The sequence below is a fragment of the Camellia sinensis genome, chromosome 2 (assembly GCF_055761805.1).
Source record: "Camellia sinensis isolate YWXY chromosome 2, ASM5576180v1, whole genome shotgun sequence".
Taxonomy (NCBI): Eukaryota; Viridiplantae; Streptophyta; class Magnoliopsida; order Ericales; family Theaceae; genus Camellia; species Camellia sinensis.
In genome coordinates this window covers 192,651,232-192,676,745 of record NC_138962.1, presented here as the reverse complement: position 1 = coordinate 192,676,745, position 25,514 = coordinate 192,651,232, and the positions used below count along the sequence as shown (strand labels likewise).

The 25,514-nt window shown below is 31.3% G+C and overlaps 4 protein-coding genes across 6 annotated transcripts; 2 read left to right on the top strand and 2 right to left on the bottom strand.

Moving 5' to 3' along the window:
* Positions 1 to 7,315: 7,315 nt before the first annotated feature.
* On the top strand, positions 7,316 to 10,180 carry LOC114269533 (uncharacterized). Its single transcript, XM_082913315.1, has 5 exons — positions 7,316 to 7,450; positions 7,617 to 8,138; positions 8,217 to 8,351; positions 9,098 to 9,969; positions 10,060 to 10,180. Exons 1-5 carry the CDS (start codon positions 7,316 to 7,318, stop codon positions 10,178 to 10,180), a joined length of 1,785 nt encoding a protein of 594 aa, XP_082769441.1.
* A 74-nt stretch (positions 10,181 to 10,254) lies between these two features.
* On the top strand, positions 10,255 to 11,420 carry LOC145819771 (uncharacterized). The gene is made up of 4 exons (XM_082913640.1): positions 10,255 to 10,341; positions 10,517 to 10,762; positions 10,853 to 10,956; positions 11,045 to 11,420. The coding sequence occupies exons 1-4, from the start codon at positions 10,270 to 10,272 to the stop codon at positions 11,232 to 11,234; spliced, it is 612 nt and encodes a 203-aa protein (XP_082769766.1). The 5' UTR covers positions 10,255 to 10,269; the 3' UTR covers positions 11,235 to 11,420.
* A 936-nt stretch (positions 11,421 to 12,356) lies between these two features.
* Positions 12,357 to 14,132, bottom strand: LOC145820514 (uncharacterized). Its single transcript, XM_082916466.1, has 2 exons — positions 13,687 to 14,132; positions 12,357 to 13,546 (listed from the first exon to the last, which is right to left on the bottom strand). The coding sequence occupies exons 1-2, from the start codon at positions 14,096 to 14,098 to the stop codon at positions 12,888 to 12,890; spliced, it is 1,071 nt and encodes a 356-aa protein (XP_082772592.1). The 5' UTR covers positions 14,099 to 14,132; the 3' UTR covers positions 12,357 to 12,887.
* A 7,600-nt stretch (positions 14,133 to 21,732) lies between these two features.
* On the bottom strand, positions 21,733 to 24,879 carry LOC114315243 (hydroquinone glucosyltransferase). 3 transcript variants are annotated; one of them, XM_082916465.1, is made up of 3 exons: positions 24,337 to 24,879; positions 22,350 to 24,118; positions 21,733 to 22,166 (listed from the first exon to the last, which is right to left on the bottom strand). In XM_082916465.1, exon 2 carries the CDS (start codon positions 23,778 to 23,780, stop codon positions 22,368 to 22,370), a length of 1,413 nt encoding a protein of 470 aa, XP_082772591.1. In that variant the 5' UTR covers positions 23,781 to 24,118; positions 24,337 to 24,879; the 3' UTR covers positions 21,733 to 22,166; positions 22,350 to 22,367. The 3 variants fall into 3 exon arrangements, with proteins under 3 accessions (XP_082772591.1, XP_082772590.1, XP_028117631.2); XM_082916464.1 differs by having other exon boundaries at positions 22,350 to 24,229; positions 24,337 to 24,808; XM_028261830.2 differs by having other exon boundaries at positions 22,350 to 24,854.
* Between the last annotated feature and the right edge of the window lie 635 nt (positions 24,880 to 25,514).

Genomic DNA, 25,514 nt, shown 5'->3' with positions numbered 1-25,514 from the left:
TATCCCAATCTAACTGGGAGTCTAGGATTAGCATTGATAGCTAGAATCTATTGGAGTTAGGCTTCTATTGGGATTAGGTCAGTGTTGGCTATAAAAGGGGGTCACCCTCGTGAGTCTAAGGTACGCTTTTGGTATTCTGAATAGTGAGTTAAGCACTTTTGTTATCTTTGAGAGATAACTGACTTGATCGTCGGAGTGCCCCCAGGTGGACGAACCACCGCCGGAATCTTTTCTTTCTGTGACAAGTCGATCGGGCTTAATCTATTCTGCCGGTGTTCTCCAGCTGAGTACCAGTTTGGCAGTGTGATCAAAAATCGACTCACACATTACCTATCTTTTTTCTTTCCGTTTCCAAATCTCCCAATCAAATACGACAGGTCCAGATTTTTAGTGAGAAACTCTAAAATAGAGCTGAACTAAATTCAATCGATTTTAATTTTTATTGGCAAAAATTAAAAAGTTGATTGATATAGTGAATTATTTTAAATTAATGGATAATTATTTCTCAAATTTATAGATTGTATATAAAATACGATTCATTATACCAGTTATATTTGTTTCTCATGAAAGAAACCTCTTAAATTTAAAATCGATTGAATTTTGTATCAGTCAACTATGTCACAAGAAAGATTAAATATATTAATAATTTAATCAATTAAAAATGATTAGTTAATAAGTTGAATTATACAATTTTGATTAACAATTTTATAGTTAAAAATATGATAAGAGTGATGTTTAAGCATATAGTTTGCTCCACTTTTTATTTTAGTACTTCAACTTAAATTATTTTAGTTTTTTTTATTATAAACTTTTTATATATTTAAATAAATTTTAATAATTATATATATGATCAAAATTTAAGTATTTAACTTTTGATGATAAATTTTTTTTTTTAATATGTAAAAGTTCCCATAAAAAGGTTTCGTTTTGGGTCGCAAAATGTTAGAGCCAGCGGTGAGTAACGTGACTGGTGAAAAAACTTAGGGAAGTGATTGAGACCCCCTCCAATCACCACTCCTATCACTTCACACACACGTGGTTGGTGGTGATTGGAAGAGAAGGAAAAAAAAGAAAAAGAAAAAAGAAAAACAGGCCAATCAGAGAAAGAGGGGGTCAAAGGGGGTGCCTCCTTGAGAGGGTCCAACTCATTTTCCAAAAACTTATTAACATATGAATGTTGTTAGAAATCTTAAAAAATTTATTAAATTTTTTATTAAATGTTATGGAATTTATATAAGACTCATATGATGTAAGTCTCACATCTATATAAGATATTTAATAACAAATTTAATAAAATTTTTGAGATTTTTAATATTTTCCTTAACAAAAATACGTGAGACCACTAATTAGTGGTGACAACTCACTGCCACAGTGTTGCTGTGCCTGATTTTTTTTTTTTTTTCACCTCATTAATTGTGATTTAGTAGTACCAAATTAGTAATACCAATCACTATTGTTTTTTTAAGGGTGTTTTGAGAAGTTGGTAAAAAATTAATTTTTTAATTTTTTTAACTTATTTTGTCTTTTTATGATAAGTTATGTGAGAGGTGATGTGACCCAATATTGATAAAAAGTTAAAAACTGACTTTTTACCAGCTTTCCAAAAGAGCACTTAGGCCTTGTTTAGGAACAAAATTTTTAGTAACTTTTTAATATTTTAGCTAAAATATAATATAAAAAAATTAGTATATTTAAAATGACTTTTTAATTTTTTACGAAAAAATATACACAAAATAAATAAAAAATAAAATTTTAACTTTTTAATTTTTTTAATAACTTTTAAATTAAAATAATCACTTGTAAAACTAAACCTTAATATAAACCATCAAAGTACCTTAGATATTGAGACAAACATCAACCATCAATAAATAAAAAATGAGTACACAAAATATCAAAATAAAGAAGGGTTTGGTTATGGTGTGCAACTTACACCTTACACCTTATACCTTAAACTTACACCTTACACTTACACCTTTTGTAAAAAATTAAACCTTACACTTACACCTTTTTTGAGGTTGCACACCATATGCAACCCACTTACACCTTACACCTTACACTTACACCTTACACTTATACTTACACCTTACACTTACACTTTTTGTGTAAGTGGCACATGGTGTGCACTTGCACACTTAAGAAAACTCCAATAAAGAAAGATAAATCTTCTGTTCAAAAACAAGGAAGACAAATCCAATCATCTTGCAGTACTCCTGACCAACCGAAAGAAAAACAAAAGCCTAATGGGAAACAGATGTGAAAGCACACCACTAGAACACCTTTCATTGGTCCGTCACACTGTAGAGTCTTTTGGAAAGTTAATAAAAAAATAACTTCTAACTTTTTATTTATTTTGAATCATATCATCTCTCATATAATTTATCTATAAAAAATTAAAATAAGTTAAAAAATTAAAAAATTAACTTTTTATTAATTTCTCAAAACACTCCCACAACAACCCCTTTCAACAAGTTGACTATTTTAATAAAGAATAAAGCTTTGGACCCCCAGTGGGGTACTGGGGTCCTCTCCCATTGGTCCAAAAAAACAGTTTTTTTTTTTTTTTTTTTTTGAGTTTTCAACCAACCCCAGGCCGACACGTGGCACTGGGTCACTGGGGGTCACCCCAACTGGGGGTCTGTAGCATTGTTGTTTAATAAATTATTTTAATTTTTAGTTATTTTAGTAGATTAAAATAATTATATTTAAGAAGATTATTAAAAAAAAATTATAATTAGATATGATGTTTGTAAGAGAAAAAATAAAATAATTATAAATTTAATATGATATTTTGTATTATTAATTAGGGTCCTGTTATGATGTGCAACCTATATGCAACCAACACAAAAGGTATAAGCGGAAGGTGTAAACATGAAACAGGACAGCAAACACAAAAGGCGTAAGTATAAGGTGTAAGTTGCACACTTAAAAAAAGTTCTATTAATTATTGTAACATATTTTATCTGTTATGATATTTTAACATCTTTTGTATTAATGTTAATATGATATTCTGCTATGATATTAAATTTTAACATAAATTTAATATTTTGTCTGTTAGTGTTCTTTTAAAAGCCAAAAAAATCTTCTTTCCTAATAAAGCATAAAAAAGGGGCAATCATAAGTCATTAGATCATATCAAATAATATCTCAAAAAATTGCAACAACTAAAGGTATCAATTAGCAAAAATTAAAATTATGTCCATTATCAATATTAGTGATATGATAACTTAAAATGATTTTTTAATTATTTAACTATTTTCACTTATTGACAAGTGAGACCTAAGAACAACTATTCACATTGTTTGGTTTTACTTTTTTGAGTTAATTTTTAAAATGTTGGGCTAATTTAGCATATCATAAAAAATTCAAAAAGTTAAAAACTTACTAAAAAAGTTAAAAAGTTATCATGATTCATCAAAAAAATATATGAAAAAATTAATTTTACACAAAATTATTACAAACAACTCTGATGTCTCCACAGACACAGAACTGATTTTTTTTGAAAAAATTGTACAGGCAAGGTGCACAAACAACACGGTGTTGTTCAACCCGTGGGGGCTCATTACAGGTTCCGTTTTGATAATCTGAACCGTTTAATGTGTAAAATTTGTTGAGTATTATATGTCTGTAAAACATCACGTTGATCGAATATCGCTAACTACATGATTAAATCAATTTTGTATAAAAAAATGATGGTGTTATAGTTAACGGTTGCAAAAAAAAACTAATCCGATCAAATAATTATCGATATTTGATCAACGTGATTTTTTACAAACATATAGTACTTGACGAGTTCTACACATTGAACGATTTCATTAGCAAAACGGGACCCATGGTGGGCCCCCACGGGCCGAACAATACTGTCCAATTCAATGCCAAAAAAGGAGGGAATCATCTCCTAACCTATACTCTGCACACGCTGCCCCCTCAGGACATCCCACTGTACTGCCTATTCTATATTCCAATCTTCTCCTATGCATTAATTTATACAATTTTTTAATGCACATTTTTTTCGTAAAAAGTTAAAAAATTATCATAAATAACCATCTTTGTTTTTCTCAATTTTTTAGTTTAAAAATTAAAAAAATATACTTATTTAGCACATCTCAAATAATTCCTTTATTTTGAAAGGTATTTTTGAAAAATGATCATTATTTGGTTGTTCTAAATTTTTGAATTTTGAAACAATAAGTCAAAATTCCCTCCAAAATACAATGACTAAGTGGAATGCTTTGGATCCAACGTACGACAACCAACCATTGAGTAATTAAAAAAAAAAAAAGAATAAGTTGTTAAGTTTGGCAAGTTGAAAAAAAGTAAAAAAGTTACTCAAAAAGTTAAAAAATTATTACTATTCACCAAAATTCAAAAAGTACGGTTGCACAATTCTCAATCCTAATTTTCTCCTACACACTAATTTATATAATTTTTTAATACATATTTTTTTATAAAAAGTCAAAAAATTAACCCAAACATCTAATTTTTTTCCTCAACTTTTTAGTCTAAAAAGACAAAAAGTGTACTTATTTAGGATACCCCAAACAACCCCTAAGAGAGAGGGCAGGGGGATACTGTTATGTTTTGAGCCACAGTAATTACTGTTACATTTTTTTGTGAGAGATTGTCTCGAATTTTTTTAATAATCTGAACCGTTCATATTGTAAGGTTCGTCAAGTATATCATTTATACAAAAAATCAAGTTGATTAAATATCTATAACCCTATAATCAAAGCACATTTATTTCTTTAAAAATTAACGGTTAACGTAACTTTTATAAATTTTTAAAAATAATTAAGATCTAATCATGATGTTGTAAATATTCGATTAACTTAATTTTTTTTATAAATAATATTCTTAATGAATTCTACAATATAAACGATTTAAATTATTAAAAAACACTCTAGACAATCCTTCTTTGGGCGGGTGGACAAGCAGAGTCAATTTGTGATTTTATGTAGGTCCCATTCTATTTACAAACTGCCAAAAAAAACATCAAATCACCTGACAGTCAGAAGGAAAAAAAAAAAGAGATTTTTGGTAAGAACCCCCTTCCATGAGGCCTATTTTGTCTCAAGCCCACGGATGAAAACAATGGCCCCAAAAGCCCTCAATTAAAAAAATAGCATGAATTGACCGAAATGTCCATCCATATATAAGGGGGGAAATATGAAACAATTACACCGTTTCTCTCCCTTCCCTCTGTTTCATCGATTGAAAACCCTCGTCTCCTCTGAATATCATCATTCGAAATCTCTAGCAACGATTGTAACCCTTCTCTGAGTCTCATTACTCTGGCTCTCTGGAGCTACTTCGTTACAGTTTCGTCGATTGAAACCCTAGCAAGGTTACAGGTTCGTCGCTTGGCATTACGCTTTACTCTCTCTCTTGGACACACATTTTACAGGTGATTTTTTCCTCTTTCTGCTAGGTTTTCCATATTATGAAGTCTGCGTGGGTTTGTTTTCATATTGGGAGTGGTGTATGAGATTACGTTGGGTAAGTAGAATTTGGGATTTTTGGTTGGACTAAGGATCATCTGTTCTAAAAATTTTATCATTATCTTAGAATACTTTAAATTACTAAATCATGTGAGAATGTTAAGGTTTAAAAATTTTGAACAGAGTAAAATTTTACTTTAACTCTAGCCTTTCCTCATTACGTTTTGATTTTTGTAGTGTTTTGCTCCTACAATTTCAATGCTTTGAAATTCACTTGCTTCATGAATTTTTCAGAGTAAAATTTTACTTCTAACCAGAGTAAAATTTTATTTATAATGAGAGTAAAATTTTACTTCCAATCAGAGTAAAATTTTACTTTAAATCTAGCATTTGTTCATTACGCTTTGATTTATCATTTTAGGAGTGGTGTATGAGATTACGTTGGGTGAGTAGAATTTGGGATTTTTGGTTGGACTAAGGATCATCTGTTCTAAAAATTTTATCATTATCTTAGAATACTTTAAATTACTAAATCATGTGAGAATGTTAAGGTTTAAAAATTTTGAACAGAGTAAAATTTTACTTTAACTCTAGCCTTTCCTCATTACGTTTTGATTTTTGTAGTGTTTTGCTCCTGCAATTTCAATGCTTTGAAATTCACTTGCTTCATGAATTTTTCAGAGTAAAATTTTACTTCCAACCAGAGTAAAATTTTACTTATAATGAGAGTAAAATTTTACTTATTACAGAGTAAAATTTTACTTTAAATCTAGCATTTGTTCATTACGCTTTGATTTATGTAGTGTTTTGGTCCTGCCATTTCAATGCTTTCAAATTCACTTGCTTATAATGAGAGTAAAATTTTAACTATTACAGAGCAAAATTTTACTTTAACTCTAGCCTTTGCTCATTGCCCTTTGATTTCTGTAGTGTTTTGGTCCTGGCATTTCAATGCTTTCAAATTCACTTGCTTATAATGAGAGTATATTTTACTTATTACAGAGTAAAATTTTACTTTAACTCTACTCTTTGCTCATTACACTTTGATTTCTGTAGTGTTTTGGTCCTGGCATTTCAATGCTTTCAAATTTACTTATTTATAATGAGAGTAGAATTTTACTTAATACAGAGTAAAATTTTACTTTAACGCTAGCCTTTGCTCATTACGCTTTGATTTCTGTAATGTTTTGGTCCTGCAATTTCAATGCTTTCAAATTGACTTGCTTCATGAATTTTTCAGAGTAAAATTTTGCTTCCAATCAGAGTAAAATTTTACATCCAATCAGAGTAAAAATTTTCTTTCAGTAAAAGTAAAGTTTTACTTTCAGATTCACTTGTTTATAATGAGTAAAATTTTACTTATTACAGAGTAAAATTTTACTTTAACTCTAGCCTTTGCTCATTACGCTTTGATTTCTGTAGTATTTTGGTCCTGCAATTTCAATGCTTTCAAATTCAGTTGCTTCATAAATTTTTCAGAGTAAAATTTTACTTCCAATCAGAGTAAAATTTTACATCCAATCAGAGTAAAATTTTACACAAGTTTTACTTTCAGATTCACTTGTTTATAATGAGAGTAAAATTTTACTTTAACTCTAGCCTTTGCTCATTACGCTTTGATTTCTGTATTGTTTTGGTCCTGCAATTTCAATGCTTTCGAATTCACTTGCTTCATGAATTTTTCAGAGTAAAATTTTACTTCCAATCAGAGTAAAATTTTACTTTCAATAAAAGTAAAGTTTTACTGCCAAACAGAGTAAAATTTTATTGTCTCATTACAATGCTTGTGCATTTTGTTTAGTGTTTATTTGTTTTGTCACATTGTTGTTTATAGTAAAATGTTACACTGTTGATATAGGGAAACTTTTTAGTGTTTGAAAATGGTTGTTAGAAGAAGCAAATGTGGTGATGATGATGATGATGATTTTGAAGTTCCACCAACGGTTATACAAAAGAAGAAAGTCCCTAAAAAAAAGAGCAAAAGTAGTGAAGAAAGTCCTTCGAAGTTGAATATTGTACATGGAGTACGGAAGAGGGAGAACTATATGAAACAATAGAGGTCAAATATTATTTCATTGATAAACATAATGCAAGACACGAGGTTCACTAAAAGACACAAAAAGACACATTACTGCCCTTGAGAGAACACCTTTTGGGATGTTATTTAAATGTTTTTGGAAGAAAGATGATGTGGTGTTAAAGAAGTTCAAGAAAGTTGATGATAATGTCATGGATGTGATCAAATCTTATGACTTTCATGCAAAGGGATTTAAGCTTTGGGGAAAAACATGTGACATACGGGACAGTGATGTTACTTTGATTTTTGGGATAAAATCGGGAATGAAAAAAGTAGATGTGTCATATGGGAAGAAACAAGAATCACCTTTTGTGCAGAGAAGGTTTCATAATATGTCAAGAATATCTGTAAAGAGTTTGCGAGAGGCACTAGGAGATGCGTTGGAAGGCACAACGAGAGTTGATGTTGAGGATGTTGCACGAATAATGTGTCTATTTGTTGTGGCGACTTTGCTATTACCAACAACTGGTCTAACAGTTGGATGGGCCTTTGTCGCCCTTGTAGAAGATTTGGAAATGATGAATTCGTATGCATGGTCGACTGCAGTTGCATCCACGTTGACTACTTCAATCCATTCTTCATTAGGAAGTCCTGAAAATGTCACTGGATGTGTACTTCTTCTTTTGGTAAGTAAATTGAACTACTTTAAATATTATGCAATGTATCTTTAGAGAATTAACTAATTTTGATTTTTTATTTTATAGTACTGGTTATGCGAGTATACTACCCTCATTCAACCTCAAGGAAAAAATTTGTGTCCAAGCCTCCTTCGATGGGACTTATCAACATTGAGGAAAAAGCTAATGAAGAGGTCATTGCAAACACTAAAGCCCGAAGAGGTATCATCTTTCCAAACTCAGCCTTACTGGTTCACTTTGTTTAAAATTATACGTACATAATTAAATCTTACTCTTGAACAGAGTAAAAGTTTACTTACAGTCAGAGTAAACTTTTACTTTGAAACATAGTAAAATTTTACTTACTCTTGAACTGAGTAAAATTTTACTTACAATCAAAGTAAACTTTTACTTTGAAACATAGTAAAATTTTACTTACTCTTGAACTGAGTAAAATTTTACTTACAATCAGAGTAAACTTTTACTTTGAAGAGAGTAAAATTTTACTTTTACTCTTGAAGAGAGTAAAAGTTTACTTTAAATCAGAGTAAAAGTTTACTTACAATCAGAGTAAAATTTTACTTACTCTTTAACAGAGTAAAAGTTTAAATCAGAGTAAACTTTTACTTGAAATCAGAGTAAACTTTTACTTGCAGTCAGAGTAAAATTTTACTTACAGTCAGAGTAAAATTTTACTTGCTCTTGAACAGAGCAAATGTTTACTTTAAATCAGAGTAAAAGTTTACTTTAAATTAGAGTAAACTTTTACTTACCGTCAGAGTAAACTTTTACTTACTCTTGAACAGAGTAAATGTTTACTTAAAATTATAGTAAAAGTTTACTTACAATCAGAGTAAACTTTTACTATCAGAGTAAACTTTTACTTTGAAACAGAGTAAAATTTTACTCTAGTGGTTAAAGTTTGCTTAATTGCTGGCTTCTTTTCTTTTTCTATTTTTCAAATGCAGGTAAATCACAATGAATTGAAGCCCATTTCCAGAGAAGAAATGGCCCTCATTTGCAATGATGATGAAGAAGATGCATTGGAAATAGAGGAAAATTTGGAGACTGAAGAAGATGCATTGGACATGGAGAAAAATTTGGAGACTAAAGAAGATGCATTGGACATGGAGGAAAATTTGGAGACTGAAGAAGATGAAGATCATGTAGCTGAAGCTTTAGGAGATGATCAACCTTTGAAGGACTTCATTGATCTTCAAAAGGAAAACAAAAGGCTGAAAAGTGAGAATATGGCGTTGGTTGAAGAACTAAAGAAAATGAGGGAAACAATGCAAAAAATAGAAGAGGATCAAGAGGCAAAAACAAAAGAAACGATGGAAAAGATGAGCAACACAGAGAAAGAAATGGAGAAACTGAGAAAGGAGATTGAAGTACTCGAATCTGAAAATAAACAGTTGGTTGAACAGATTGAAGAAAATGCAGTTCATGCGGCTACCCAAGGTTTTGCTTCTAAAGAAATGTCACATGCTGAAGGAGTAGAACAAGAGCAAAACATTGGGATTCAAAGTACATTGAAAGAATCACCTATAGTCGTAGAGCCATTGCAAACATCCATGATCAGGAAAATCAAAATCAAGGCGAGGAAGAAAAAAGAGATGTTTGATTTTGAATGTGAGCCAAGAGAGGCAAAGAAAAAAAAGACCACAAAACAAGCAATTGAAGTGATGTCAAAAGAAGTGATTTGTGTTGACAACTTGTCTCTAAGCCAAGCAAAGCCAGTTGAAAAGGTTTTGTTTCCAGATAAGGCTGCAATATGCAAATTGCTTGATAAGAATGATAAGTGTCTACTGAACAAGATTTACAATTTGAAAACCACAGAGTAAGACCATTTTAATTTTGTCAAACAACAGATTTTTACTGTTATCAAACTGCAACGTGTTAATCAACATTTTTTTTACCTTATGAGTAGTGCAATCATATGGTCCGGCACAGGAAATGGAGTATATGTTACATTGCATGATGTGGATGCAATTCTGAGAGATGGTGATACTGCAAATAATGTAAGTGGCCATACAAGTTTCAATGACTAGTGTTCACTTTAATAACTAAAAATAGTTTATTTTATTAACATATATTTAATTGTTTTTTGTTTTTATAGGTCATTGACACCTTCATAGAAATGCTTGAGATTGAGCAACAAGTCAAGAAGCCAGAAAAGAATAAATCATTCTTTTTCTCAAGCCTTTGTTGGGTAAGCCATCAATTTGTATTTAGTTTGAATTGATAAATTTTTACTATGGTTTAGTGTAACATTGTACTGTATTTTGGAGTTAATTTTTACTATTTGGTTTGCCAAAGATTGACAACTCATACAGTGTGTCACTAACACAACTTGAGACATGACACTCTTATATGATTAATTGCAGTCTTTAGTGAAATGGGGTTATGGGGAGCTGAGAAATCATTTAATTGATAAAGTCCTTCAACAAAATTTGAGTGGATATAGATACCTTCATTTTTGCATGAATTCCAATGGGAACAGAAAGGAAGAAAAACCCTACCACTGGACACTTCTTGTATTTGACACTGAACTTGATGAGTGGAGACATTACAATTCTTTAAGGCCAAGAGACAACAGAGAAGATCCTTACCTTAAGGATGCAAAAAAGATTGTAAGTGCTTTACATCATATTAACAGTAATTTTTTGTTGTGTTTTATTCTTGAATTTAATCGTGACCAAACAATTATGCAATGATGTTAGATAACATATGTGGATAGCAAGTTGGCCAACAAAACGAAGAGAGGTAGAAGAAAGTTTGCAAACTTGGTTTCGGTGAAAGATAGTCCACAACAACGCCCAACATCGTAAGTATTTCACGCTACTATTACATGCTTGAATTGGTAGTTTTCAATTTTGACTAAATCTAACAAGATATTGATTTTTATTTAACAGTGTTGATTGTGGAATTATTGTATGTTATATCATGCCCCAAATCATAAGAGATGAGCCTATTGCAAATTCTATGGAAGAGGATGAAATTAACAATTTCCGAGCGTCAATAGTGCATCAATTTTTGAATGATTATCCAAAAGCATGGACTGAGGAACAGTTCAACCTCAAACAAAAAATGGGCAAGAGCTAAGACCTCAAGGATGACAATGTGGACAAGTTCTGGGGAACTATTGTGAATGATTTTTGTAATTTCGGTTTTTGTAAATGAAAGAACGGTGAAAAAGTAATTGTAAGTGAAAGAATACTAAAAGAGTATTAGATAGTAGATGCTATGTCTATTGTTCTAGTAAATTTTACTGTAGTTTGGTGATTGTTATACAAGGATATTTTGTTTTGACTGGGAATGAATGTTGTTATGGATAGAATACAATGATACAGGTAGAGGCTTAAATTTTTTTTCACTGAATGTTACTATGAATGTTGGAATGAATGTTGCTATGAATTTTGTTTTGACTGGGAATGCAAGTGAAATGAATGTTGCTATGAATGTTGTTTTGAGTGGGAATGAATGTTGATGATATATGTAGTTGTGTTGTTAGATTTTTTTTGCACAAAGATTGCATGATGATCATCAGGGGAGTTTATGTGTTGTGGATTTTGGTGCAAGTTGGAAATGTTTTTCTAAGGGGACTAACATATTTTCTGAAATAAAGCAAAATTTTACTTTCAAATGAAGTAAAATTTTACTCTGCATAAAAGTAAAATTTTACTTTATATTTTGAAAGACTCTGTATCTAAAAGTAAAATTTTACTCTGAAACAAGAGTAAAATGTTACCAGAAGAATCTGAAAGTAAAATTTTACTCTGCATAAAAGTAAAATTTTACTCTAAAATAAGAATAAAATGTACACTCTAAATCTAAGAGCAAAATGTTACAGCCGGAATAAGTAAAATTTTACTCTGTACGAAAGTAAAATTTTACTCTGAAAGACGAGTAATATTTGGACTCTAAATCTAAAAGTAAAATTTTACTCTGTACAAAAGTAAAATTTTACTCTGTATGAAAATAAAATTTTACTCTGAAGGGCGAGTAAAATTTGGACTCATCTAAAAGCAAAATGTTACTCTGCACTAAAGTAAAATTTTACCCTCCATAAAAATATAATTTTACTTTGAAATAAGGTAAAATTTTAATATAAAAGTAACATTTTACTCTGAACATAGTAAAATTTTACTGTGAAACCACAAGCTCCTCACACCCATAGACAACCATTCAACGACAAAACAAATCAGAAACTAAAACAGACAACCATTCAAGAACATAGTAAAAATGTCTTTTATTGCAATGTCTCCTGACAAATCTAGTCTAAAAGACTATACTATTATTGCTATGGACTACTTATTGCAGAAGAACTGCATTATTTTCATACTTCTATTATAAAATCAATAATGTCTTTCACGGCAATGCCTCTTTGCAAGTCTTCCTATTATGACCATACTTCTCGCATCTACCACACTGTACTCGTCTTATCTTCTCACCCCTAGATGGGATCCTATTCTTCTTTGGCCTACCAGGTGGCTTCTTACAAATTGGAGGAAGGACAACAAGATCATCCATAGCTACAAGAGGTTTCTCAACAGTGGGTATTGGATAAATGGACTCAGCATAGCAATCTTTGAACTTGCTAGTGTAATAAAATGGTTCCACATGTGCATACAAATCACCTCCGCTCTTTTGGATAGCAGTCGCCGCGTGAGCACAAAGAAATCCATTCAATTGCCATTGGTAACATGAGCAAGTTCTATTCAAGAGGTCAACGCTAACCGATGGCCGGGATTGAACCTAAAAAACGTGATCACTTGAACGACTAACCAACCAAGTTCTTCCACTTTTAAGAGCATTTACTAATGTTAAATCCATCTCCGGACAAAGAAAAGTATTCCATTTCTTAGCTTGTTCTCTCATTCTCAACATCAAATCCATGATCTTCAACCTAATTGAATCAATCATCTTTGTAGTGGGCAAATGGCGAGCTTGACGGATCCATGAATTGAAAGACTCTGCCACATTCGAGTGCATTTCACCGTATTTTTGTCCTTTAAAATATGCATTACTCCACTTGTCATAGGGCAAACTGGATAGAAACCCACAAACGATCCATTTTCTCTCATTTTGTAATTCTTTCAAGCACTGATTAAAACATCCCACTGTCAGAGCATAAGCACACAAAGAAAACAAAAAAACTATTCTACTCCTGAAAGTATTGCTGAAACTTGGACCAGAGAACCTATCCCTCAAATTGGCCTTCAAGTGTTGGAGACAAAAATAGTGGTAAGCAGTAGGTAAAACCTTGGGTAAAGCCTTCAAAAGTCCAGCGTTCCGATCAGATATGAAGGTAATTGGTCTTTCATCCAACAATATATTCGACAAATGCATAAAAAACCATTCCCAACTGTCTGTAGTCTCTGTATCGACAATTGCCATTGCAAGCGGGAAAAAACCTGAAAAATAACATTTTACAATTAGTAAGTATCTTAAACGAAAATGACAAATAAAGTAGATTTTTACTCTGAATAACAATAACATGTTAATTTGAGAATAAGTAACTTGTTACTTTAGAATAAACTATAATAATATCTACCTTGATCCCCATCCTTCGCTGTAGCTGTTAACAAGGTGCCCTTATATTTCCCCTTCAGAAAAGTTCCATCGATAAACAATAGAGGACGACAATGCCTAAACCCTTGAATGAAAGCATTAAATGCAACAAAAAATCTCTTGAACCGTCCACTTTGATGGTTATAGTCAAGACGCAAATAGCTACCAGGATTTGTGCTCATCACAATATCCATATACCATCGAATCTCATCATAAGACATAGAGAAATCTCCAAAAGTAGTAGTCCTAGCTTTCTCAACTCCCAACCAAGCGTGATTGTACGTAATGGTGAGCCCGTATTGATCTGTAAATTGATGCACAACATCAATTGGACGAGTTTGGGGATTCCCACGATCTTCATTAACAATCAAACTTGCAACCAAATTTGAACTCATCCTTGAGTTTTTAGAAGTACGAACTGCAGCTCCACAAGTATGCTCATCATAAGACATAGAGAAATCTCCAAAAGTAGTAGTCCTAGCTTTCTCAACTCCCAACCAAGCGTGATTGTACGTAATGGTGAGCCCGTATTGATCTGTAAATTGATGCACAACATCAATTGGACGAGTTTGGGGATTCCCACGATCTTCATTAACAATCAAACTTGCAACCAAATTTGAACTCATCCTTGAGTTTTTAGAAGTACGAACTGCAGCTCCACAAGTATGCTCATCATGTAGAGTCCTAATGTAGAAAAAATTATTAGCACTTTCTAGAGATGCATGTACTCGTCATAAACAAGCTTTCGACTCCCTTATTGAACACACAGCAGTGACCCGACACTTCTCATTCTTCACATACACAAACTCAAATCCTATCTCAATGACAAATTTACATAATGCAGTCCGAAAATCCTTTGCACCTCCAATAAATCTTTGACCTACATGAGTAATTCCATTCACCCATCCACAAGACAACAAAGTCCTTTCTTCATGTTGACAAAACATAGGGAGTAAATCCATTTCATCATCAGTAATGTTGGATCCAGTAGCGTCCCCTGATTCTCCAACTCCATGTTTTTCATTTGAAATGCCCATTTCAGTAATAGTCACATCAACCCGGTCAACACTAAGGGGATAAACAAGCGACAACATATTCTGAAAATCAGAATCATCATCAATCATGCATTGCGAATGTCCAGGCAAACAGTACGATAACAGTATGCAACCACTATTGTCAAACTTCTTCAATTTACAACTTAAGAAATCAGTTAAATCCTTCAACGTGCAGTTTGACACAACCTTGAACACAATGGTACGATCACCATACTTGCATAACAACATAAGAGGTGGAACCATTTTACAAATCTGCAATCAATTAACAGTAAAATTTTACTTTGCATAAAAGTAAAATTTTACTCTGATATAGGAGTAAAATGTTACAAAAGGAATCTAAAAGTAAAATTTTATTTTGCAAAAAAGTAAAATTTTACTCTGCATAAGAGTAAAATTTTACTCTGAATCTAAGAGTAAAATGTTGCGGCCTGAATTTGAAAGTAAAATTTTACTCTCTATAAAAGTAAAATTTTACTCTCATTGTAAACAGAGCAATCGAACCAGAGTAAAATTTTACTCTGATATAGAAGTAAAATGTTACAAAAGGAATCTAAAAGTAAAATTTTATTCTGCAAAAAAGTCAAATTTTACTCTGCATAAGAGTAAAATTTTACTCTGAATTTAAGAGTAAAAATGTTGCGGCCTGAATTTGAAAGTAAAATTTTACTCTGTATAAATGTAAAATTTTACTCTCATTGTAAACAGAGCAATCAAACAGAGTAAAATTTTACTCTGATATAGGAGTAAAATGTTACAAAAGGAATCTAACAGTACATAAAAGTAAAATTTTACTCTGCATAAGAGTAAAATTTTACTCTGAATTTAAGAGTAAAAATGTTGCGGCCTGAATTTGAAAGTAAAATTTTACTCTGTATAAATGTAAAATTTTACTCATTGTAAACAGAGCAATCAAGCAAAGTAAAATTTTACTCTGATATAGGAGTAAAATGTTACAAAAGGAATCTAAAAGTACATAAAAGTAAAATTTTACTCTGCATAAGAGTAAAATTTTACTCTGAATTTAAGAGTAAAAATGTTGCGGCCTGAATTTGAAAGTAAAATTTTACTTTGTATAAATGTAAAATTTTACTCTGCATAAAAGTAAAATTTTACTCTCATTGTAAACAGAGGATTCGGACCAGAGTAAAATTTTACTCTAATTCTCTGAAACAAAAGGCACAGCAATAGAATCAGAGTAAAATTTTACTCTGATTCTGTCAAACGAAATCAGATCAAACACAACAAAAATAAATCAAACAAACAAAAATAAAAAAAATTCATTACAAATCAACATACCTAATTGAGAAAAAAAACCTCTACAACTCGATCAACAATCACAAATCTCAATGAAACTTTCGTTTAATTGAGAGTGTTGATCATCGACCACCAAGTAAGAGATGTTCGGCTGCGAGATCGTCTATTGTTGAACAAGTGAGAGATGTTCGGCTGCGAGATCTTCAAATCTGAAAATCGTCTTCATCGATTTTGTGAAGTATGATCGATTTGGAGCTCAGATTTCAAATTTTTACGTATGATACTATATAAGGGCAATATTGTGATAAAAAAAATTATAAATTATAAAATGTCCTTATTAAGTTAAGCATTTCTTACTCAGGGACTTTTTGAAAGAAAATTAATTGGGTTATCCTTTACCCTAATAAAAAGGCCCAAAAGGGGGGTTTCACCAAAAATTTCAAAAAAAAAAAAAGTATCCAGAAAATTGGATTTTTTTTTTTTTTTTTGGACTTAACCAAGCAAAAAATTTAAAATTTCTTAAAACATGAGTTAAGAAAATCAGAATCAACCACGTTGATTAGGTTTGGTTTGAAGGTTTTTAAAGTTAGCTTTGAATTTTGCATTTACATATTTTCATTTTTAATAAATTTTTCTAATATTTTAATCGATTTCACTCACTCTTCTATGTACAAAATAGGGCTACAATTTGAAAGGATTCCATCGAATTGAGATGTTATCTAAACTCAGTTTAGTCCAGCTTAAATTGTATTGAGACTTGTTCAGACTCACCCAAGCTCAAATCGTAACCCAAGATTATTTGCTCAAGCTGATCCGAGTTAAATCCAAATTATCCAAGTTATCCAAACTACTCAAATTGTAAATGAATTTCAATATTTTTTTTTCCTTTTTTTAAAGCGAAATTATTAAATTATTAAAATTAGATTTTATTTATATTTTTTTTTAAAAAAATCATTAATAACATCTAAACAAATAATGTATATAATGTAAAAAAGATGTCAATATAGTAGTCTTTGTAATTGATAAGTGAGAATAAAAAATGTAAGATTTTGCGTTACTTGTATGTATAATATATATTCAATAAGATTTAATGATTTAAATTACATTAATATCATGTAACGGTTAATAATTTATATGTACATTTAATATTTTTATATATCTATATATGTATAATTCATGTTTCGAATTGCTTGGATTGCTTGATACCTTTGCCCAAGCTCGCCCAAATTTTATTCGGACTTCTGAATTTTTGTCCAAATCCGTATCAAATTTAAAAATATTTTGTCCAAATCCTAAAAAGAATCAAATTAAACTCAGGTTGTACCCGCCTAAGTTGTACCCCTAGTACACATAAGAAGTATAAAATTTGTAAAAGAATTCACTAAATACTAAAAAATACCCCAAAAAAGTGCATTTCTTTTCTTTTCTTTCTTTTCTGTATTTAATGAATTATTTTAAAAAAATTTCAATAATATTTTACTTTTTAAATACATTTAGATTAAGTGCTTTTAAAAAATTTTAAAAATAAAATTGACTATAATATTAAAAAAATCTACTAAAAATAAAAAAAAATAAGAATTAAAAATTAACAAACTTTTTTAAAAATTTTAAATCAAACAAAATAAATCATTTTTAAATTTCTAGATAGAAATTCTGGCTACCAATATTTAACGATTGTCCATGGGATATAATATGGAACAAATGAATAGTACAAAAATTACCGTATTTAATTTCAAACTCAAATATAGTTTTTTTTTTTAATTTATTTTAAATTTTTAGATATGCTTAAAAAGTAAAATATTTGTGAATTTTTTTATAAGAGTTTACTAAAAAAAAAATGAAATAGTTTACCTTTTGAAAATTTTGTTTAGATTTTTTTAGATCCAACTACATTAGATGTATCTACAAAATAAAAATAAAATAAAAAATTTGACTAATATATAAAAAATAGGAGAATTTATTAAAATATTCTCTTTCAAGTATTTATATTCCAATTAGTCTATATCATATTCTTTTATTTCAACAAGTGTTATTTTTTTAGACATTTGATCTACCAAATCCTAATTATCATATTTAAAGTATTTTATGAAAAAATTTTAACTTTACAAATATATTTTGAACCCTTAGCAACTTGGTGTGCACTATTTTGGACTGTTTTATACTTTTTATATATTAAACTTTAAAATTCATTATTTTTGTTGAACATATATATATATATATTGTGAAATTTATAATTTTGAAACCTAGTTAATGGGATATATCAAATAATATCTCACTTCAATATATAATTTTATAAAATAAAAATAAATAAATAAATAAATTTTACAGTGTGAATGTTCACATGTTCATATCATAGAACATTTACACTATCAAAATGAATAGTAATATGCATTTTACTCTATTATTATTAGGAATATTTTAATAACTATGTCATCTATAAGATTTATTGGAATATAAAAATAATAATTTAAATTAAGTTAAACATAAATAGATTAAGAGAGATTTATAAATAAATATCCTAAAGACAAAAAAATTTAAAAACAAAAAAATCAAAACAATTATCAAAAATTAAATCAAACCAACTGAGATTGAATATTTGAAATATATATTGATCCTATAGGTCATTATTTTACGTAATATTATTAGCCAATAAAATACTGTGAATGAGATAAAATGAGCAAATCATAGATAGTACTGCTGGAGCAGAAGTTTCAGACGGACAATCTCATTACCTTATCCAATAATTACTTGTACACATAGGATAGGGTGTGTTTGATTGGACGGACTAAATAAGGAGAATTAGAATCTATCGGACTTGACTCTTGAAATTGTGAATCTCCGGACTATTTGGTTGGATTTGATATGTATTCTGTATTTGTTTTTCATGAGATTAAATGTCTAAAAAGGACTATTTTTAATGAATCTAACGTTTGGTTGGACGGACTCAATAAAATAAATAAACAAAGGACTATTTTACTAAGTAATAGTGTTATTAAACATATCTTTAATATTTTAATTTTTTAGCTAGATTAAATAAAATTTTATTTTATTTTATTTTTTACACAATTAAATAAATTTATTTTTTTAAATAAAATAAATAAAATAAATAAAATATCAATAAAAATATATGTTATTTTTTTAATTAAAATTTTAAATAAATTTATTTTTAAAAATAATAATAATTAAATAATGAAATTAAATAAATTATAAACAAAATTTTAAAATAAAACATCAATAAAATATCTATAAAAAAATTTTAAAAAATTAAATAAATAAAACATCAATAAAAAGTTAAACAAAATTATTTTATTTTTAAATTAAGACATTTAAATTTTATTAAATTTTGCTAAATATAATATATAATTAAATAGTAGGGGGTCAAAATGGTCATTTCATCACCTAATCCCAACAGTGGATAATCTCCCGAAAATTGTTCCATACCCCCCCAAGGATACAACAGTCCCCCATATGGGGAATAAGAAATCCGGCCGGACTCCATGTCCGGCGGACTAAAAAAAAAACAAACGCCGGATAAAGAGCCTCCTCCGGATTACAATCCCAATAGTGAATAATCCCCTCCCCCCAAGTGATGAAATAACCATTTTGACCCTCAACTATTTAATTATGTATTATATTTAATAAAATTCAAAAACATTTAAATGTCTCAATTTAAAAATAAAATAATTTTGTTTAACTTTTTATTGATGTTTTATTTATTTAATTTTTTAAAATAATTTTTTATAAATATTTTATTGATGTTTTATTTTAAAATTTTGTTTATAATTTATTTAATTTCATTATTTAAATTTTAATAGATGTTTTATTTAATTTCATTATTTAATTATTATTTTTTTAAAAAATAAATTTATTTAAAATTTTAATTAAAAAAATATCATATATTTTTATTGATATTTTATTTATTTTTTTAAAAAAAAATAAATTTATTTAATTGTGTAAAAAATAAAATAAAATAAAATTTTATTTAAACTAGCTAAAAAATTAAAATATTAAAGATATTTTAATATTGCTATTACTTGGTAAACAACTAAAAAAAGATAAAATAGTCCTTTGCTCATTTATCTTATCCAGTTCGTCCAACCAAACGTTAGATTCACTAAAAATAGTCATTTCCAGACATCTAATCCCATAAAAAAAAAAAAACATATGATATATATCCAATCCAACCAAATAGTCCGGGGTATTTACAGTCCCAGGACTCAAGTCCGATGGATTCTAATCCCCCCTTATCCAGTCCGTCCAATATGGGTATTTACACACCCATATTGGATCTAAAAATTTAGGGTTATTTTAAAAAGTTCGTTAAAAATTAATTTTTTATTTTCTTTAAAAAATATATATATATAAAAAAATGATTTGAATTAAAATAGATTAAAAGCTAAAAATTAACTTTTAATCATGTTCTCAAATTAGTCTGAGGGTCTGTTTGGTAACGTTTACGTTTTCAGTTTATATTTACAAAAATTTTATAAACTGATTTTCGTTTATTTTTTGTTTATTTTTAGAAAAACATAAACTACAAACACGTTTAGTAATTGACAAAATGTTTATAAAATTTTAAAAATATAAAAAATAGTGAAAAATGGCAAGTGGCGGCGGAAGACGGTGGTGGAAAGTAGTGACGATGGGTGGTGGTGAGTGGTGACGGGTGGGTGGTGGTGGTGGGTGGGTGGGTGACGGTGGCGAGTGGTAGCGAGTGGGTGGTCATGGTGGTAGTGGACGGTGGGTGGTGGTGGACGGTGGGTGGGTGGGTGACGGTGGCGGGTAGTAGCGAGTGGGTGGTGGTAGTGGTGGCGGGTGGCGGATGGCGGATGGCGGGTGGTAGTGGCGGGTGGTGATGGTGGGTGGGTAGGTGACGATGGTGGGTGGTGGGTGGTAGCAAGTAGGTGGTGGCGGGTGGTGGTGGCAGGTGGGTGACAGATGGCGGGTAAGTGGTGAATGGGTGGGTGACGGTGGCGGGTGGTAGCGAGGGGGTGGTGGTGGTGGTCGTGGTGGTGGTGGTCGTGGTAATGGGTGGTGGTGGGTGGTGGCGGCGGGTTGGTGGTAGGTGGCTGGTGGTGGCAGGTGAGTGCTGAGTGGTGGTGGCGGGTGGTGGTGGCAGGTGGTGGATAGTAGTGGCGGGTGGTGGCAGGCGGTGGATAGTAGTGGCGGGTGGTGGGTTGTGGCGAGTGGATGGTAGGTGGGTGGTGAGTGGTGGTGACAGGTGGTGGTGGCGGAAGACGGTGGTGGAAAATGGTAGCGGGTGGTGGCTAGTGTTGGATGGTAAAAAAAAAAAAAAAAAAATGAAAATTCAAAACGGAAACACATTTTTTGAGTTTACATTTTTTGACCAAATTTATAAACTGAGACCACTGATTTATAAATCAAAAATTTACCAAACAAGTTTTTATTTTAATTTTTAAAACTTTTATAAATATAAACAGAAAACAGAAAACGTAAATGTTACTAAACGACACCTCCATAGTCAAGTAAGCTCATATATCATTTTCTTGCATCCATATTTACTCGTGCATCACAATCATAATAAATTTAATTGGCATACCATAATTTTTTGATTGAAAAATAATATATAAGTTAAATTTTTAAATTTATTTTCTTGAATTAATAATGTGTGAGATAGATAATTAACTAATAATTAGAATGGATATAAGAAAAAGAGTTTTCTCCTTTTCTTTTTTATCAATAAAAAACAACTTTCTAGATGAGGATCAAAAAACAAGACATGAGATATACATCAATAAATAAAGAAGGTAAATGTAAAGAGTGTCATCGCAAAGATTAAGTAAGAAAAATATTATGAATTTCAAATTTTTTACTAAATTTTTTATATAGGTGTGATATCCATACAAACTCACATGTATATGGATCTCATACCTATATAAAAAATTTAGTAAAAAAATTAATAAATTATTTAAAATTCCTAACATCCCTCATTAAGTAATCCCAATGAAATTGGCATAGTAAAGCAGATCTAATCATATATTAGCACACCACATATTGGTGGGAAGCCAACCAACAACATACGCTAGTAAGAAACAAACAATAGCAGGAGGCAGAATAGTCCAAAAAAAGCAGCAAGCAGCACAACAGCAATCTCAATAAGGCGGCAACAGCAGCAGCAACTTCAAAGACTCCACTGAATATAGAGGAAAATTGTCTTAAATATTTTAAATTGAATGCTATATTATTAAATTTAAAAATTCAGTCTAACTTTTAAATTAAAATAACAATTTCCTTATTGATTTTTTTTATTCGCAAAACGAGAAAATTACTGATGTAGGAAAATGATACAATGAAGCTTCATCAATAATTGGAGTACCTAGCATTGCTGATCATCTCAAATGCTTCCAACACTCTTCCACTTATGTGCCAACTCTGAGAGTAACTTTGTGGAAGACCCATCATTGCTTAGGACCTTTAGAGCAGCTTCCTTTAATTCCAACATATGATTTCTAAGCATCTTTCCTTCATCTCCTTCCATTAGAGCCTTCACAGCTTCTGCAATCTCATCTCTACCCAAAATCCCATTCTGGTTCATGTTTGGTCTCAGTGCCACTTTCAAACCCTCACTTAGCATCACCGCATTCATCTTTTGCTCAGCAAAGAGTGGCCAAGCAATCAATGGTATGCCATTGACAACGCTCTCCAAAACCGAGTTCCAACCACAGTGAGTCACGAACCCACCGGTTGAGCCATGACTCAGGATCTCAACCTGTGGTGCCCAAGATGGGACCAGTAGAGCTCGCTCTTTGGTCCTCTCCATGAACCCATTTGGCAAGAAACCGAAAGGGTCATCTTGGCTTTGGACACTGAAATATGTAGCATTGGCACTATCATTTGGACCCTTTACAACCCACAAAAACCTATGACCACTCACCTCCAACCCTAGGGCTAGTTCATTGAGTTGATCATTTGAGAGAGTCCCACCACTCCCGAACGAGACGAATAAGACCGAGCCACGTGGCTGGATGTCCAACCACTGTAAACACTCTGACCGCTCGAGCGGATTACTTGAACCGGCTCGGACAATTGGTCCAATTGGATAAACCGGTGGGATTCCCGGTTCATCTCCTTGCAAAGCCTTTATGGGTCCCGGTTCCAAGTCCATAAAGCTGTTTAGGATTATGCCATCAGCAAGACTGAACTGTCTGCAATGGTGAAGAATCCATTTATAGGCCTCAGTGTCGCGGTCTCGAACCAGGTCCACCACAAGATCTCTACCATGAACCGGTTCGCAGCCTGGTATTTGGACCAATTCAGGAAGGTCTCTGTAATTATCAGAAACTAACTGATCGTGAAGCTTTGGAAAGAAGAAGGACCAAGACAAAGCCATGGCCGGTGAGGGAGAGAACAAGTAAGAGGAGATACAAAACTGTTTTGCTACATGAATTGCTTCGGTGCTCAAGTAATCAACCACTAAAGCAACTAACTTGGTGGTGGCAATGAGTGACTCGAAAACCTCGCGAAACGAAGGAAGAGAGCGAATTACCGTGAGGGCGATTTGTGTTACGGCCTCAGGGCCTTCGAAGTGGTCGTGGAAGGTGATTGGAGGAAGAAAGAGGTAGTTTATGGATTTGGGTAGGGATTCGAGGGCTGCGGTTTGAGCTGAGGACGGTGGGGCGGTAGTGGGGATGATGAAAGTGGCGGAGAAGCTGTGGCGGTGAACAAGTTGCTTGGCAAACTCGGCTAGTGGGATGAGGTGACCCAAACCTGGACTCGGTAGAATGGCTACATGGGGTGTTTGTTCCATACTAGCAATATTTTGGTTGTGTTTGCAATAGAAAGTAGTTGGAAAATAACTAGATAGTTATTATATAATATAGATGTTGGGTTTTGTTGGGAAGTGCGTTTTGGATGGGATTGTTGGGAAGTGTTAACCAAGGTTAGAGCATCCCCAATGCATTGCTAAAACAGCTGCTATAATATGGCAGCTTGGGAAAAAATAGCTTCTCCAATGACATGCTATAACAGCTGTCAAATTTGGCAACTGCCAAATCTGTTGCCAAATTTGGCACCAATTTTGGCAACTGCCAAATGTGCCAACTCACCAAAAATCAATAGTTTTCTTCATTCCATCCCTCATCATTCCTAGCAAAACAGAGTTAATTTTTTGTAAAACCAAATTCACTAATTTTTTTTAAATAGAAATTGTTTAAAATAGAATTTTTTTTAAACATAAATTATTTCAACAACCAAACCCTTCCAAAAAAAAAAAAATCACAAACAACAACAACAACAACAATAACAATAATCAAACAATTGCAATGCAAATAAGAAATTTCAAACGAATTTTAAACAATAAATACCAGAAATTTCTGGTGGTTGATGGATTTGAGACGAGGTTTCGATTTTTGGTGACAACTCGGTTTCGATTTCTGCGATCTGCGAATGGGGCTCAAATAGGGCTCCTTGATCTGTGATCTGTGAAATGGGGGAGAATGATCTACGATCTTGGTTCTCATGTTTGTTTTCATCTTCTTTGTGATATGCGAAGAGGGGCTTGTGATAGAGAGAGAGAGAGAGAGAGAGAGAATGATCTCGGTTTCTTCCGTATCATCCATCTGCTACTAGTGGTGCTGGTGAATCCGGAGAGGAGACGAGGGAGAAGGATGAAGAGAGGGAGAGAGAGAGAGAGAGAGAGAGAGAAGGTTCTGGTCGGTGAAGGTTTTAGATCGAAACAAGAAATGAGAGTGTGAAAAGATTGAGAGAGAAAGAGACAAGTGGTCTGAAGGTTGAAACATTATTTTGAAGCATTATTTTTTGAGAGAGAAAGAAACTGAGTGGTTTGAAGGCTCTCACCACTGTGAACCGTTGATGAACGGTACGAAAATGGGTGGTTGGGAAGGTTGAAGCATTATGTGATGAACTTTTTATTTTTAATTTTGAAGTGGCATATAAATGGTGTGATGAATTATACAAATATTTTTAACTTTTTAATTTTTATAAAAAATTTATATTTATCTAGTCAGGTGGAATTTAAATAATTTTCAATGCTATCATGAAATATATAAAGTTATTAAAATGGAGACAATAAAATTACGAATGAAGACAATTTTATTAAAATAAAAAAAAAAATGCTGGGGTGAATTATATTTATATTTTTTTTCAATTTTTTATATTTTGTCTAGTCGGTATAATATAAATATATATATATATATATATATATATTTTTTAAAAAAATAGTTGAAACAAGGTTACAAAAAATAAACAAAAATAAACAAAAACAAAATCACTAAAAAAAACTTATATTCAAATAATACCTACAAATTTAAAGGGAAAGTTGATTGAAATTTGCCAAAATAACATGTAACTATTAGAGTATCATTGCTATAATTTGACAAAATAATACTATTTATTACCAAATTATAATAATGACAATGCTATTTTGACAAACACCATTAAAAATGCTTTTAGGTAGGTTTGGTTGACAAGCCTAGGAATATGTTTGGTTGGGATTTTTTTTTGTTGCCGTCAATGTTGTTTT

Excerpts from the sequence above, each read along its gene's own strand:
- LOC114269533 (XM_082913315.1), top strand. The coding sequence starts at position 7,316 with ATGGTTGTTAGAAGAAGCAAATGTGGTGATGATGATGATGATGATTTT. Across the intron at positions 7,451-7,616 it reads GTCCTTCGAAGTTGAATATT|AAAGATGATGTGGTGTTAAA; the intron begins GTACATGGAGTA and ends TGTTTTTGGAAG. Across the intron at positions 8,139-8,216 it reads GATGTGTACTTCTTCTTTTG|TACTGGTTATGCGAGTATAC; the intron begins GTAAGTAAATTG and ends TTTATTTTATAG.
- LOC145819771 (XM_082913640.1), top strand. The coding sequence starts at position 10,270 with ATGCTTGAGATTGAGCAACAAGTCAAGAAGCCAGAAAAGAATAAATCA. Across the intron at positions 10,342-10,516 it reads TTTTCTCAAGCCTTTGTTGG|TCTTTAGTGAAATGGGGTTA; the intron begins GTAAGCCATCAA and ends GATTAATTGCAG. Across the intron at positions 10,957-11,044 it reads CCACAACAACGCCCAACATC|TGTTGATTGTGGAATTATTG; the intron begins GTAAGTATTTCA and ends TTTATTTAACAG.
- LOC145820514 (XM_082916466.1), bottom strand. The coding sequence starts at position 14,098 with ATGAGTTCAAATTTGGTTGCAAGTTTGATTGTTAATGAAGATCGTGGG. Across the intron at positions 13,547-13,686 it reads AGCGAAGGATGGGGATCAAG|GTTTTTTCCCGCTTGCAATG; the intron begins GTAGATATTATT and ends GTTATTTTTCAG.
- LOC114315243 (XM_082916465.1), bottom strand. The coding sequence starts at position 23,780 with ATGGAACAAACACCCCATGTAGCCATTCTACCGAGTCCAGGTTTGGGT.